Here is a 16,027-nt window from a genome sequence, read left to right as displayed (position 1 = left end):
CGTGGGTTGTGACTCAATATAACTATTGTCCTGTGGCAACAGAGAAAACCAAGTTAGAAGTCAGGACAAGCTTCCATGGTGCTGTTCTAAGAGCCAGCAGGGGCCATGGAGCTGAGAAATGCTCCAAGCAACCACCCATGGAAACAGCGTAAGCACAAACCTCAAAATCATGGGTTTTTTGCTTTTTTTTGTTTTCTCTCCTCAGTACAGACAGGAGGACTCGGAAGAGAGTATATGTGAAGGACGAATAAATTCAGAACTAAGTTTTAAAGAGGTCATGATCAATCATTGTCAGAGGGGATAAACACCCTGAGATTAGCTCAGGTGGTTAGAGCATAGTGCTAATAATACCAAGGTGGCAGATTCAAACCCAGTGCAGCCTATTTGCTTAAGAGCTAGACTTGATGATCCTTGTGGAGCCAACTTCCAACACAGACTATTCTGGAATTTTGTGATTCAAATAACATAAAGTAAAAACAAAGTAAAATGAGTAATAAACTGGGAGGAAGGAGTGAAAAGAAGCCCTAGGAGAAGTGGAGGCTATTTAGCCTCTTTGTAACTTCTCAGGAAAGAGAAAAACCAAGCAAATAAAATAAACCATAACATTACAAGTAAAAAAAAAATTAAAAAATATAATTTCTTGTAAAGTATGTTTATAAACAATCTTGTTGATACAGGAAAAAGCAAATTTTGGTGCACAAAAGGAAACTCTTTAACCCAGACACTCTTTTATTTTAGTTTACTGCTATTTACTGTTTTAGTTTACTGCTATTACTGTTGGCACAGCTTCCCTCTAAATGCAATTTAATTTGAGAATTCAGGTACTGCTTCATTATCCTTTTCTTAATCTTAGTTGTATTAAACTGCAGAATTAATTCCCTCAACAGTTTATTATCTTGAAGATTTAGAAGTATTTTGATTGTTCTTTTGTTCACCTTTAAAACTGGATTTTGCCATTTTATTCTTTTTGCATACCACTATTATGTCCATGGTGTTCAAAACTTATGTGTAAGAAAAGCTGTAGGCTTTGTCACGTCATTTTTTGCTCCTCATGTCTGCAGTTTCTTTCAGATAGGCAAAAGGAATGAAATGTAACAGATGATCCCTGACACTTCAATTTCTGCTCAACAGGTTGCTGTCTGATGTCTTCTATTCCTTCAAGTATAATAAATTCAGCCTGTAAAAAATCCTCTCCTCTTTCAAAGCAAGTCCACAATAAGATGCATGAAGTTTAAAATAAAGACAGAGCCTTAGGTGAATAATTCATATGCATTCCACAACCCCGTATTACTGGCTAAAATCTACATCATTTAAAGTACAGCGTCCTGTGAAAAAACAGTTTGGAATGCCCAGTGGCATTCCTAGCAGACATGTAAAAAACTGAGTGCACAGGAGTATACAATGTTATTATTTAAAAACACTGGTGTTTTCAGCAGGGGTAGAATGAGAGAAACACTTACTTTATTTGTTTTCTGCAATTATTTTCCTTTAAATGGTCTTTGGGCTCAGCTTTCACTGTGCAGAACACAGACATCTTTCCAAGTTCTTAAATTCAAGAAAAGAATGAAGTAAAATTTTATTAATACATTATCCCATCCCTTTCAGAACACAGAAAGCTACATTAATTTGCTAAAACAGATATAGATGAAACAGCAAGCCACAATTTAAACATGAAATTCCACATCTTTTTCATAGTTCTAGCTAATCTGAGTAAGATTTTATTATGTCATCTCAACAGACAGAAAAACTCATGTTAATATTAAACAAAATCAGGTGTTTAGAAATGCACTGAATATGATCATGACAGAATACATTAAAAAAAATAATTCTAAAGACAGAGAAGTACCAGCCTTTCAAAGTCAGAGGTGATATGGAAAGAAGTTCTATACTTAATATAAATTAATTCTGGTTTGCATGTTTTAAAGTAACATAAGCTTCTGATAATGACTACTTGCAGCAATACCTAACTGTATATCAACATAAATACATATACATTGATATCTAGAGCCATGGGAAAAATTCCATGATGAAGCTAAAATGTTTGTTCTTTCCTCCCTGAAACACCAGAAAAACACTCTGATGATAAGATTCACCCTACAAATACAACCATAAAAATATTTAAAATTTGAAGTTTTTTCTTCCCCTAAAGTGTGTGTATTTTTATAAATTCAGGTGTATGCAAAACTTTGAATCCTTAAAAGAATATAAATATTAATTTAAACATCTGTCCTAAAAGCACTTCCTTTCTTTTGAAGTTTTCTGTTACTTCACTCATTGGTGTGCCACTGACTTTACACTGACCTTTTCAAGATTTATAAATACCTGGTCGGTTATACACTTATTTTCTTATTCTCAAGGATTATGATTTGATTCAAAGCACACCCTCTGTCAAAGCACACAGATTTAATCTGAGGAATTCTGTTTGTTCTCAAGGAGCAGAATCTGTAACATTCCAAGTTAACTGACACTTTTGAAAATTATCATTAGCTTGTTGTCTGTCATTAGCCACTAGATCACTTTGTCCTACCCTTTTGTAGCAGAAACATTCTTTCACAATTCCGTATTGATAAAATAACTTTTGAAGAAAAAAAAAAAAAAGGCCAATTTAAATACCCACTACGTGCAGTGCATTTTCCCGACGCAGCTCTCTTCCCCGTTCCTCTGGCGTTTTATTACACACGCTTCAGATAGGAGCACTGGAACCAGTGCATGGCTGTTTCGGTGTGATTCTAAAACAAAGATGACTTAATGCAAACAAGGGCTGAGCGCAGGCAGTCTCGGCGGGGCTCCCGCCCGAGCAGCTGTCTGGCACAGGGACCCGCACCGCCCTGCATGTGCGGCGCGCCCCGGGCTGCCAGGGCTGCGCTCGGCTCTCCCGCCCCCGTCCCTCACGGCGCCAGCACAGTAACAGCGTGTGCTCTTATGAGAACGGATTTGGGAAAATCACCCTGGCTTAATTCCCCTTCTCCCGACAGGCTGCGCTTGGCAGAAACACAAGAATCAATCAGGTCTAAAAAGCTCTTTGAGGCTGAGCTAGTGCAACCTGTGAGCCAGCACCACCAGACCACAGCACTGAGTGCCACGTCCAGTCTTTCTTTCCTTGGACACCTCCAGGGACAGTGACTCCACCACTTCCCTAGGCAGCCCATTCCAGTGCCTCATCACCCCTCCCGCGAAGACACTCCTCCTGACTCCCAGCCTTTCGATCCCTGCCCTGCACCACCCCCACCAGCTCACGAGCAAACACGCCGGGCTCGGGGCGGAACGGGGAAGTTGCTGTTTAAACAAACACACGTGGAAGGCGCAGCCGGAGCCCCGTAGGACTCCGAGGCAGCGGGCAGAGCTCGCACCGCCCCGCAGCGCCTCCCGCTGCGCCGGGCTCAGCCAGGCCCGGCCCCTTCGCGCCAACCCCGCCTCAGCCCCCGCCCGCCCAGCACCTCCCCCGGGACCGCCCCGCCCCGCCGCGCGCCCACCTTGCTCCGAGCCCGGGGACTCCCGCGCGCCCGCCCTCCCGCCGCGCCTGCGCACCCGCGCCGCCGCGCGCCCCGCCTCCGCCGCCCAGGCACCGCCCGCGGTCGCCGCGGCAACGGGACGCGGAGCCGGGTGGCGGCGGCGGCCGCGGGCGCCTCAGGCCATGTCCCAGATCCTGTGCGAATGGCTCAACCGGGACGTGAAGCTCTCCCGGCGCATCGGTGAGTGGGGTCCCGCTGCGCGGGGACGGGCAGAGCCTGGCCGCGGGGGCAGTGGGGGGTCAGCGGGGTCAGGGTCGGGCCGTCGTGCCAGCGGTGCCCCCGCGGCCACCCCCCTGAGGAGCCTGCCCCCTTCCCGCCGCCACGTGCCTCCGCAGGTACAGTTTTAGTCTTCGTGTGAAAGGCGGGGACTACAGGATCGTAGATCCATGAGAAAACCTTCAGGACCACCCAGTCCAACCACGCACCCAGCAGTGCCCCTGTAACCCCTGAGCCACCAAACCACATCACCCAGCGCCAGATCCACACACCTCCTGTACACCTCCAGGGATGGTGACTCCTTCACCTTCCTGGACAATATATTCCAATGCCTGAAAATTTTCAAGCTGAAGTTAATTCTCCTCAAGGGACGGGTGCTCTCAAGGGATGGAATGTGCTCAAACTTAAAGTGCTAATAAGGACTCTAGAGAATAAAAATTAGTGTAATATGTTTGGAAAGTAGTGCTTTGTTTTGAATGGCAGCTGTTGTGCTGGCATTGGAAAAGCATTTGTTCTGCAAGGAAGGAACAAAAGCCTCAGAAAAATTAGAGAGATGGGCAATCACCAGTTGTATGAAGTTTAATGAGGTGCCACATTCTGCATCAGGGATGAGGCAACCCTGATTGTGTGTATAGACTGGGGAAGGAGATGCTGGGAAAGCACTGCCATGGAAAGCAAAGCCATGGAAAAGGACCTGGGGCTCCTGGTCAATGGTGAGCTGAACACGAGCCAGCAGTGCCCTGGCAGCCAGGAGGGCCAACCCTGTCCTGGGGACATCAGGCCCAGCATCACCAGCCAGGCAAGGGAGGGGATTGTCCTGCTCTGCTCTGGGCTGGGGCAGCCTCACCTCGAGTGCTGGGGGCAGCTTTGGGTGCCACAGGGTAAGAAAGACATGAAACCATTAGAGAGTGTCCAAAGGAGGGCAGTGAGGATGGTGAAGGGTCTGGACAGAAAGCCATGCAAGGAGTGGCCAAGGTCACTTGCTTTGTTCAGTCTGGACAAGAGGAGACTGAGGGGAGACCTCACTGCAGCTACAACTCCCTCATGAGGGAAGAGGAGGGGCAGGCACTGATCTCAGCTCTGGGGTGACAGTGACAGGAGCTGAGGGAATGGCCTGAAGTTGTGGCAGGGGAGGTTTTAGGTTGAATATTAGGAAAAGGTCCTTCCCCAGAGGGTGGTTGGGCACTGGAACAGGCTCCCCAGGGCAGTGGTCAGTCACGGCTCCAGCCTGACAGAGCCCAAGAAGTGTCTGGAAAGTGCTCTCAGGCACATGGTGTTTGATGCTTGGGGTTTGCTGTGAAGGGCCAAGATTTAGACCCAATTCTAATGGGTCCCTTCCAACTCACTGTATTCTGTGATTCTGTGATTGAATGAAGAGGAGCTCATTAGAGCTAGTTTCTTTTTCTTTTCATCTGAATTTTGTGTGGAAAATCTAGTAATTATAGCTTATAGATATTTTCACAATCTCAGTGGCAATTATGCTGATGTTTGCATTTTAACACTGAAAATTGGAAATGACTATGTAAAGCTGATGTTGCAAAACAGCTACACAGAAAGTATATTTATTTGTGATTTGAAAGCTATTACTGTTAGATCAATCTCCTAAAATTTCTTTGAATTATTTACTAAACTTTGGATTTAGTTTTGTTATAAACACGATAACAAGTTTTATTAAAATTAATATTTGGATTCTTTTAATTATTTTGTCTAAAACACTCCAAACAATCATGAAACCTCCAAACTTAGTTCCAGGATCATTTCCAGAAGAATTTTCTACTGGCTACCTCCTGGGAGAACTTCTACACAAATATGGTCTTCAGGATGACTTTAAACAATTTTCACAGAACAGGTTAGTACATATGAATAATATTTGGTCTCCTGTATAAAGTAACAAGTCTCTTACATAAAGTAGACAAAATATGTTTTTCCTTAGCTGGGATTTGCTGATGCACTGTAGAATTTATTGCGATTTAAAATATTTTTCAGTAATTCAAATGCTAAGTGTGTTTGAGACATGAATTGATTTAATATTTCCAGAGAGATTGATCATATTTCTTCAAGAAAATTATGCATTTTAATTGTAACTACAAAAACACCAGGTTAAACCAGAGGTTCAAAAAGCCTTTCAAGGATGTCCTTAAGACTGAGAAAAGTGGAACTCTGCCCATGATCTTTGTAGAGTAAGGAATACAGTGTTGTGTTGTGTTGAGTTGTGTTGTGTTGTGGTGGTGACCATAACATTGTCACTAAAATGAAAATGTTGGAGAAATGTTATGAGGCTTTGAGTGGAGCTCTGGCAGAAGATCATATAAGAATTTATAAGTTTACAAGTAATCTGCTGTAATGTCTATAGTCAAGAAGAACTGTAAAATGTGAAGTTGAAAAATCTTGTGCAGATCTGTGAGCTTTTATACATTGATGATGCAATTCATGAGGTTGGCTTATGCTGTGTTTTGCCAAACCATGGTACACATGTACATCAAGTGTTCCAGGCTGTACAAAATCTTCCTGTTTCTTCTGAACCTCTGCTTTTATGTTCTTTGAACTTCTAGTGTAGTCACACCCTTTCTTATCCCAAGTCCCACCAAATTGTAGGAGAGCAGGTAATAAAGGCAGCCAACAAAAAATGGTTTCACACAGCAGTTCTTGAACTCTGTTTCTAGGACTTCTAGATTTCTTAGGAATTTCTGGGATCATTAGAAAACCCCAGGTAATTCTTAGAGTGCCTGCTCTTGCTGGGAAAAATAGCTTCAGGAGGCTTTTATTCCTTCTAGTAAGCTCTAGCATCTTCTCACAAGTTTTCTCAATTCTTCCTAGTAAAAGGGTGCTTTGAGCTCTTGTCTCCAGGTGATTAGAGAGGTGCATTTTGTGAAGATGCTCTTCAGCAGGCGCAAGAAGTGACTGAAAATTCTGTGGAGATGGTTTATGTGTCCTCAGCAAAGATGAGGATGCATGACAGGGCATGGTACTCTCACTGGAACAACTACTCAGTGTCAGGGCCCTCAACTCGAATTTCTCTCCAATGAAAGGAGTCAATTCTCCCTGTCTCAGACTTCTGTGAGGAAAAGGAAGGTGTCTGTTCCTCCTGCTGAACCACAGCTGCAGAACAGGTTCATTGAGTGGTAGCAGGTGAGTGCTGGTGGCACTGTGTGACAAAATGTCTGAGCAGGTGAAGTTAAACCACCCCAGAGCACCAGGAAGAGCAGGTGGGAATAGCAGTGGGATACTTTCTCCTGCAGGAGATGGAAGTGCCATCAGCTGATGTCACGTGCCAGCCAGGGAGGTTTGCTGCATGCCAAAGGTTCAGTCCAGAGCTGCAGAGATTTGTCCAGCCCTTACACTAATATCCCTGCTATTCCTCTGTGGACACCAAGGATACTGCCAGAGACCTGGAGGCAAAAGCATGAGAGTCCAAGTATTTATTTTCCTCACTTCTGCTGGTGCATGCGCTTAATGAATGGATAGGTTCCACAGGTTAACAAGTGGTTGTGCAGCTGCTGTCCACCACAGGGATTTGCTTTTCCTAGTCATAGGATCCTCTTTCGAGAGGGAAGACTGCTAGGAAGAGACGGGATCCACCTGTCCAAGTTGGACAAGGAACACATTGCCAACAGCCTGGCAAAATGGGCAAGGATAGCTTTAAACTAGGAGTGAGTATTGACGAAGAGGTTTAGTTTCAAACAAGAGAGGAAGTGCTGGCCTAGACTGGCAAGCAAGAGGAAGTTGATGTGAATAAGAGCAGCAAAACAGTGCAGAAGGCTGCTCACCCTAATGTATGCATGCAATTAAGGATGTGCTAAGAAGACAGGATTATGGGAAAAGCATTCACACCTTTTCTAAATTACTCTACATTTTTTTTTAAATCACTCAACTGACTGTTTCTGTGAAATGCCTATATAGTAATGCATGCAGTGTGGTGATCAAACAGAAGAAATTAGAGGCCCGTGAGCAGTTGCTGGGTAATCATTGCAAGCACAGAAGGGCAGTGGGATAGGTCCCAGGACTGGTGTGCTGCCATGGCTTGATATAGGCTCTTAAGGATGGACAGGCTGGGAGGGTGGGGATGAAGAGAAGCTGCCCTCTATGTGAGAGAGCAGGAAGATCTACCTGCCGCTGTAGTAGTCATTCTTAGTTGTTTTCCTGCATCAAAAAGATGGCAGAGTATGGCTTCATTCATCTGCTTCCCTCTCAGATTCTCAAATGAGTATCTGCCATGCTGAGGCTGAGATGTTTAATGCTCTCTCTATCTTAGTCTACTAAATAAAACTCACACTCAGAAACTTGAAACTAACAGTCCTTGAAACTAAGAGGAAGGTCTGCACTAGGTGTTTACCCTCTGTGATCTGGAAAACCTCTAGGGATGAAGACTACACTACCTCTCCAGACAATTTATTTCAATATTAAATTTGTATGTATTTTATACATGATTGCCCTCATGGAAAAAAGGTCTTGTCTTATATCTAGGCAGAAGGGCAACAAGAAGGGCTTTTACAGGTATGTTCACAGCAAAAGGAAGGCTGGGGATAATGTGGGCCTGCTGGGACATGCAAAAGACTAAATCCCTCTTCTTACAGACTTTCCCGTGTGTCTCAGGGCCTAAAAGACAAAGCCCGGAGACATACAGGAAAGTCTGTAGGAAGAGGGATTTAACCATGGAGAAGGAACAGTTTAAGGAACATTTAAGTAAATTGGAAATGTGCAAGTCCATGGGATCTGATGGCACATACTCACCCAGGCCGTGTGACCTGGCCGATGTCATTGCTAGGCCACTCTCAATAATCTTTGAAAGTTTGTGGTGATGGGGGGGAGTCCTTAGGACCATGAGACTGCAACTGCTGCTCTTCTCTTCAGGGAGTGCAAGGCGGGAGAATTAGAGATGAACAAGCCAGTCAGCCTTACAGAATAAAAAGTTAAGAGCTTCTCAGTGCATGTCAGATGATTTCTGGCAAGAGGGCTCGTCTTAACCTTGAATCAATGTCATAAAAATGCTCAATACTTGTAAGCTTCAGGTCAGTGTGTAAGAAATAAAGCATGGATTGTTACAGTGAGAATAATGAGCTCCTGGACAGTTTAATCTAGAAATAATATGAATACTGTGGTACCAGAAGGTCTTCAGTTAAAATCAGGCATTTCTGTAGAATTATGCTGGATCTTGGCTGACCTCAAAATCTGGTTGTTCCATGTGAAGGAACTATTGTGAACTCAAGCAATAGAGCAGTATAGAAAGCATGATCTTCTGACTCAGACTGAAGTTATGGATATGTCTGATGAAATTTGATATGCTCGTTGTTATAAACTGACAATTTATTGCTACTTGGTTTTGCCCTGTATATCTGTGGATCTTGAGTGCTTTTTCTGTGGATCTTGAGTGCTTTTTCATGACAACCTACATATAAAAAAAAATATTAGCCTGCAAGCCACTGTCTTAGTTTCAAATGTAAATTTCGCATTTAGAACACAGACTTCGTTTTCAGCACTGCTTTAACCTTTGTTTTTCTTGGAGAAAAAATAAGTTGTAAAGGTTAGTTGATAAGACACTTTTTTTTTTGTAATTTCTTATGTTTTAACTGGTGAGAGTTTGAGGGATTGATACAGCTTATATAAGAAACTTCATTCAAACTCCTTGTGTGTTTTGTGGATGGTATAGCATTAGCTGCAATTGCAGATTAGCTTTTGTTATTAGATATACTTTGTGTGCACACATATTAGAATTTATATAATCCAATGTGGTCTTTGTCTTTTCAAAAAGTTATAACTGCATACTAATCAATGCAGTGCAAAACTCAAGTCAAAGTGTGTATCACATTATTTAAGAAAATCCTCTGTGGGTTGTTTTTTTTCTGCTTCTGTCTTGGTATGAGATAAGTGTCATGACCATGCTTAATGCAGCAAGTTGGAATCGAAAATAAGTTTAAGTTCTGGGGTTTTTTGTTGTTGTTTTTAATCATACAGAGGTGCAGATGCAAAAATTAACAATTTTTCTCGCCTGGAACCCACACTCCACCTCCTTGGTGTGCAATTTAATGAGAATATGGCCCAAGACATCATGACAAGACAGCATGGGGCTGCAACAAAGCTTTTATATGAACTGTATATTGCTTTAGAAAAAAAGAGGAAGGCAAAGCTCACTGGAGTAGTTGTGGGAGCAATGAGACCTGCAGCAACTGCAAAGCTTACGTCTACTGAAAGTAGAAATCAAGAGGTAAGTAACTATGTCTGTTTTGTATAAATACAAAAAGATAGCATATTTACATGTACCTTTCAAGCATGTTATGTGCTTTCCCTCTTTACTTTGGAAATCTCCTATTCAAAACCCAGTACTTATAAGGAAAAGAAGCAGTTCTTTGCTATGTCTTATACAATGGGTTTGCACAGCTTATCAGGAGCTCAATAGGATATTGATCTTCTGTGTTCTGTGTTTCTTTGTTTTGGTTCCTTCTGTGTTACCTGCTCTATTTTCAAGCTTTCTACAGACTTAAAATATTATAATAAAAGCTAGTAGTAGTTCAGCAGCTGCCTTTTTACTTGTTTAATGAGTACAGATTGCAGACTGCATTGCAGTCTAGGTATCAACTCAGACTAATTTCCCCTCCAGGAAACCTATTTATAACTGTGTTCAGCACTGTGCCACAGTGGTTTGATTCATTCTGTTGCATGTCTCTCGGTGTATTTGTACTGCACTCCATTCTGCAGCAACCATATGCTGAGAAATACAACGAGAGAAAAATAAAGGGAAAAGAGAACATCTAAGAGGAAGTCAGTGTTGATGTGGTTGGTTCTGTTAAAGACTTCCTTCTTGTTTTCAGTAGTAATATTCAGTATATCCAGACCTTTATTTGTTATCAGGATGAGGAGCTTTTAAGAAGGTATATATCATTAATTAAATTCATCTGGGACAAATTTCACTTTTTTTTTTTTCTGGCACTATTTCTGAAAAATAACCTTCAAGCAGAAGTTTACCAACAAGTGCAAAGATAGTACCGAAAAGTCAACATATCACTTCAACTGTAGAAGGATAGCTTTAAGGAATTGAGCAACTGAGAGTAGGTTCTGTCTTTAGATAAGTTCAGAATTTGAATCAGACATTTGAATCATATAATAGGGAGGTTGAGAAATAGAAAGAGGTTGGAAGGTTGGAAAGAGCCTCAGTTTATCCCCCCTGCTCCAAGCAAAGCCAGCTATAGCAGGTCCCTCAGGACCTTGTTCAGTGTGATTTTGAATATCTACGAAGCTGGAGACTTTCAGTAAAGAAATGCTTCCTTACCTCCCCTGCTGCAGCAAGGGACAAATCCTGAGACTGAAGTATGGCTCTGGATGGCTGTGGGCTGTTCAGAAACGACTGGAGAGACTGAGGGTTTGCCCTCTCTATCAAGAGGTGGATTGGATGTGAGGAGTTGTCTCTGAGGGATAGACATGAGCAGGCTGAAAGCCTCTGATTCTCGGATAAGAATCAGAGACCAAAGCAAAAAATGGAGCCCTGTGGCTGGTGTTTACTACAGTCTTCCTGACTAAGGCAAGCCTATTTGACAAAGTCTTGTTGCAGCTACAGGAGACATATTGCTTGCAGGCTCTTGTCCTGCTGAGGGTCTTCAACCTCCCCAGCATCTGCTGAGAAAGTAGCTCAAGGCAATCCAGGAAACTCTTGGAATGGAGGATAACTTCTTGAGTCAGGTCATAGACAGCCCTACCAGAGGGGATGTGATATTGGATATGATGGTCACCAATACAAAAAAGTTAATTGGGACATCAAGACTGGAGACAGCCTGGGCTGCAGTGATGGTGTTGGTGCATGGGTTGATGGTGTTTTAGTGCTGAGGTGTTAGATAAGGAGTAAAGGTAGATCCCTGAACTTCAGGAAAGAAGATTTTCAGCTCTTTAGGGAGATAGATCACCTGAGAGGCTGCCCTTAGGGATAAGGGAGGAGAACAGAGGTGGCAGATCTTGAAGGAATTATTCCATAGTGAGCAAGAGCTACCAATCCCCAGGAGCAAGAAATCAGGCAAGGAAGACAAGAGACTTGCATGAGTTCCCAGAGTTAGAGAACTGCTGGGAAAACAAACACACAGGCAGTTGAAGCTGGGGCAGTGAGCTGGTAAGAGTATAGAGATGAAATATCATTGTAGGGATGGAGGAAAGAAGGCCAAGACAAAGCTGGAACTGAACTTGGGAAGCAAGTAAATCCAAAAAACAAAACCAAAAAATAACAGGAAGAGATTCTACAGGTATGTTAAGCAGAAAGGAAGGTTGATAAACAATGCTGGAAACTGGTAACAACAAGAAGACGAGAAGGCAGAGATACTCAACTTTTTTTGCCTCATTCTTCACTTCTCAGGCCACAACCTCTTGAGGGGAGGGAGAGGAGGATGGGAACTGGGGGACAGGCTCATGAAGTGGGCCCATGGAAGCATGATGAGATTTACAAAGACCAAGTGGTGGTGCTGCACCTGAGTAGGAACAGCCCCTGGTATCAGCACAGGCTGGGCATGAACAGCCCCAGAGCAGCCCTGCCCAGAAGGGCTTGGGGGTGCTGTGGGTGAGAGGCTGCACATGGCCCAGCCATGGCACTCACAGCCCAGAGAGCCAAACGTGTCCTGGGCTGCATCCAGAGCCCCGTGGGCAGCAGGGCAGGGAGGGGATTCTGCCCCTCTGCTCTGCTCTGCTGAGACCCACCTGGAGCACTGCATCCAGCCCTGGGCTCCCAGCACAGGAGGGACAGGGACCTGCTGGGGTGAGCCCAGGGGGCCACCAAGATTATTAGAGTGGTAAAGCACCTCTGCTATGAGGAAAAGCTGAGACAATCAGGATTGTTCAGCCGGGAAAAAAGAAGACTTCAGGGTGACCTAATTGCTGCCTTCCAGTACCTGACATAACTGAAGGGAGCCTACAAGAAAGATGCAGAAAGACTTTTTATGGGGGCATGGAATAGCAGGAAATGGGGGACTGCCTTCATAGTGGAAGAAAATAGGTGGTGGTAGTAGTAGTAGTAACTAGTAGACTAGATATTAGGAAAAACTCTTTACTGTGAGGGTGGTGAGGCACTGGCAGGTTGCCCAGAAAAGTTGTGGATGACCCATCCCTGGAAATGTTAAAGGCCAGGCTGGATGGGACTCTAAATAACCTGATCTAGTTGAAGCTGTCCCTGCCCAGGGCAGGAGGCTTGGAACTAGGTGATCTTTAAAGTCCCTTTCAACCCAAACCATTCTATGATTCTATTCCACATGTCCTCTTACTGGATACCAGGGACAAACGTACAGTGCCTCCCTCTGCACTTCCCCTCCAGAGACAGCTGTACAGAGCAATGAGGTGTCCTTTTCTGTCAACTAAATGAAGTTTGGCATCGTTCAAGTTCAGATCTCTAAGCTCTTTTCTACAGAGCTGGTCCTGATTTTCAGTTTGAACATGTTTGTATGTTTTTCTGGGTACATTAACACAGAAAAACACAGTTTGAAGCAATGGTCTCAAAATTACCATATCTTAATATGTTTACTGCTGTTTTCTTACTCTTCACTGCTGGATGTTTAACATTTGAAAACTGTTCACATCAGAACTGTGCCACATCAGAATGAAACAAAATCCAAGATGCTAACAGATAAGAGAGCTTGTGTGCATGTTGCAGAGCAGCTGAGAGCTCAGAACCTCCAAGAAGAGCAAAGAGCCCAAGACACTGAAAACGTGACTAGTTATTTTTGTAGACTTCTGCTGAAGTATTTTCTGAAGGTTATGTGTTTAATGAATTAATTAAAACCAGTGTGAAGGCTTCCTGATTCTGTGCTACATGTTCGTGTATATAGAACAAAGAAAAGGTGTGCAGAGAAATAAAGCCAATGTACTCTTATGAGACCTTAAAAATCTTCCTATTTAAAAATCACTTTATGTTGAGAGTATTTGCATATTGTCAAGCATGGAAAATATTTATAGATTTGAAGACAAAGTGTACATATCACAACTTGTATGCATTTGAGATGTCCTTGTAAAGGAGTTTTGTGTTATTCTTCTTTTGTGAAGAAAAGATGGAGCATTGCACAAAAGCAGGAAAATGACAGAAGAAGAGCATCTGTAGTGGGTTTGGCCTCAAAACATCTTGTACATCTGTGTAGCTACTCTGATGATGTAAGAAAGGAAGAAGACATTACTTTAGACATGGAAACACTCATCCAAAGCAGAGTTTATAGTTTATGTAGAGGAAATGGCCAGGTATCAGGGTATTGAACCACACTGACAAAGTTATTGACTAATTTGATATCTATTTTATGTGGCTAATGAAGGGAGAAAGCCTTGCTATGTTTATTTAGCTGTTCTATTGCCACTACATAAACAAGAATGGCTAAAAAAAAAAAAGCCTCTTCATGTATCTAGACAAGAAAATGCGAGCAATAAACAAAATGTTCAAAATAGCATTTTAAAAGAAAATTTTGGAATACCTCTTATGATGCATTATATATTTTTAACTATCTTTGACTTCTTTGTATAAAAACTGTTTTTTTCTTCTTTATTCCACCTTTACCTGCCTGCATGTCTGGTGCACTTTAAATGACTGTAATTATATGTTTGTTACTTCTTGATCATCTAGTGCTAGTGTTACCTAATGTGTTACCTAATGGTATTCTCAGTTTCTGTACCAGGAAATTGGTATTCTCATTTTCTGTGCTATATTCAGACCTGAAACAGGTACCTTACTAGAACTAGAATTCAATGAAAGCCCTTAAAAGTCTGTAAAGCGCTGCTCATCTGCTCAAGTCTGGAGCCTGATAATCTCTTCTAATTTCTTCCCGGAAGATAATTTTTGGCTTAATTGTGTTTGCTTCATATCAGCATTACATAGGAAGGAGACAAAATGAAATAATGGCCAGGATTCAAACAGCTGCTATACAGATTCAAAAACAACCATCAAGACCCACCATAAAATCTTTTGAAGCCAAAAAAATATTAAAGAAGAAAAGGGAAGCAGAGGTAATTATCATCTGTACTGTTTAATGCTAATTACATTAACTCAAACACCACAATTTCTGGGAACATTTATGGTTACAAATACTGTACTTGCACCATTCAAAAGCTGCTGACTGTCAAAATGATATAAATTCAACTAGTGAAACTTGGGCTGAGTATTTACACAATTATGATTTTGCAGGTTTTTATAAGTAAGAATTGTTTTGATGTAAGAGAAATCAATTGTTTTGATGTAGGAGAAATAGATAGGTAGTAATTTGATTGCTGAGAGTAGCTATGAGTCTACTAGCAAGAATACATTAAATAAAAACATTAACGTTCCATTTTGATTTGTGCATGATAACATTTTGCACCATAATGTTTGAACTGTTCTATAACACACTTTAAAACTATCTGCTTATTAAATGCTAGTAACAGCTGAAATTGACAATAACCTTAAATCAAACCAAGAGAGATGCAGCAATTAAAAAAAATTTCTGCATTATCTAGTACCAAAAAATTCATGGATTGTAATTCAAGTTCATGGATTGTATTGTCATTAGAGGTGCAACTATTATTGCTTTTTACAACCGGGCAACAGTAACAGGTCTAAAGTTTGGTAACCTATAGTAAGACAGTTACTTGAATAAATATTAGGGATACATTCAAGTTACTAAATGAGATCATATTTCAGAGTATCTTGTTTCAAATCCCCATATGGTGAGAATTACATACTCTGCTAGAGCCCTATGCAACATCAGAATTATCCTGCAGAAAGAACAGCTGCAAAATTCTAGGATTTTCTGGCTGGTAGAAGTAGGTGTAGCTAGAAAAGGGGAAGAGGGGAAGGAAGTGAAAGGTGAAAGATGGAAATCATCTTGCCTTTATTCTTGGTGTAGCTGATGCTTAAAATATTTTCAGTGTAAGCATTTCTGTTGTCTTAACATGACATAAAATAATTCCCTAGTACTTGTTCTGTTGAACCTTCTTTATGTTGCTTTGTGAAGAGAAAGGAAACATAAAATTCTGTGCTACTTTTTCAGAACGTATACAAGGAGATAGATAAGTTTGAGAAGTCTATGACAGGAAATGTCTCTGCACTACATGGCTGCGTGACTGACAGGTAACATTTGGATACTAATTTTTTTAAGAATAGGCAGGATCTGCCAGGTGTCTGCTATGATGACAGCTACTTAAAGAAAGAATAATGTTTCATTTAGTTTAAACTGTGATATCCTTTGAATGAATGCGACACTAGCACTGATTTCAGGTTCAACACAGTTGCAGTGTCTTGAAGTTACCTTTAGTTAGTAGGGAGAGCTTAAGCTTCCTTCGCTACTTTTTGCCATGTGTGAAGCAAGGAAAGGCTCAAA

General features: G+C 42.0%; 1 protein-coding gene and 1 long non-coding RNA gene across 17 annotated transcripts in view; one reads left to right on the top strand and one right to left on the bottom strand.

Annotated features, from left to right (window-relative positions):
• Positions 1-3,514, bottom strand: part of LOC143692095 (uncharacterized) — a 46,265-nt gene extending 42,751 nt beyond the window's left edge. For 6 of the 7 annotated variants that reach the window (XR_013179958.1, XR_013179954.1, XR_013179953.1 and 3 more), the window contains exons 1-3: positions 3,474-3,514; positions 2,618-2,729; positions 1,461-1,545 (exon numbers count right to left, since the gene is read on the bottom strand). This is a non-coding gene — a long non-coding RNA (uncharacterized LOC143692095). Of the gene's footprint in view, positions 1-1,460; positions 1,546-2,613; positions 2,730-3,473 lie in introns of all 7 variants that reach the window. The other variant, XR_013179957.1, reaches the window with a different exon arrangement.
• A 44-nt stretch (positions 3,515-3,558) lies between these two features.
• Positions 3,559-16,027, top strand: part of SPEF2 (sperm flagellar 2) — a 75,148-nt gene continuing 62,679 nt past the window's right edge. For all 10 annotated transcript variants that reach the window (XR_013179811.1, XR_013179810.1, XM_077171320.1 and 7 more), the window contains exons 1-5: positions 3,559-3,692; positions 5,475-5,577; positions 9,681-9,930; positions 14,541-14,678; positions 15,698-15,777. Coding sequence is in view for 8 of the 10 variants with exons in the window: in XM_077171320.1 (XP_077027435.1) it covers positions 3,635-3,692; positions 5,475-5,577; positions 9,681-9,930; positions 14,541-14,678; positions 15,698-15,777 (629 nt within the window). In the remaining 2 variants the exon portion in view is untranslated. The remainder of the gene's footprint in view (positions 3,693-5,474; positions 5,578-9,680; positions 9,931-14,540; positions 14,679-15,697; positions 15,778-16,027) is intronic.

The sequence above is a fragment of the Agelaius phoeniceus genome, chromosome Z (assembly GCF_051311805.1).
Source record: "Agelaius phoeniceus isolate bAgePho1 chromosome Z, bAgePho1.hap1, whole genome shotgun sequence".
In the NCBI taxonomy this organism is placed as follows: Eukaryota; Metazoa; Chordata; class Aves; order Passeriformes; family Icteridae; genus Agelaius; species Agelaius phoeniceus.
The sequence above is the reverse complement of the archived record's forward strand: the minus strand, read 5'-3'. Positions and strand labels throughout refer to the sequence as shown.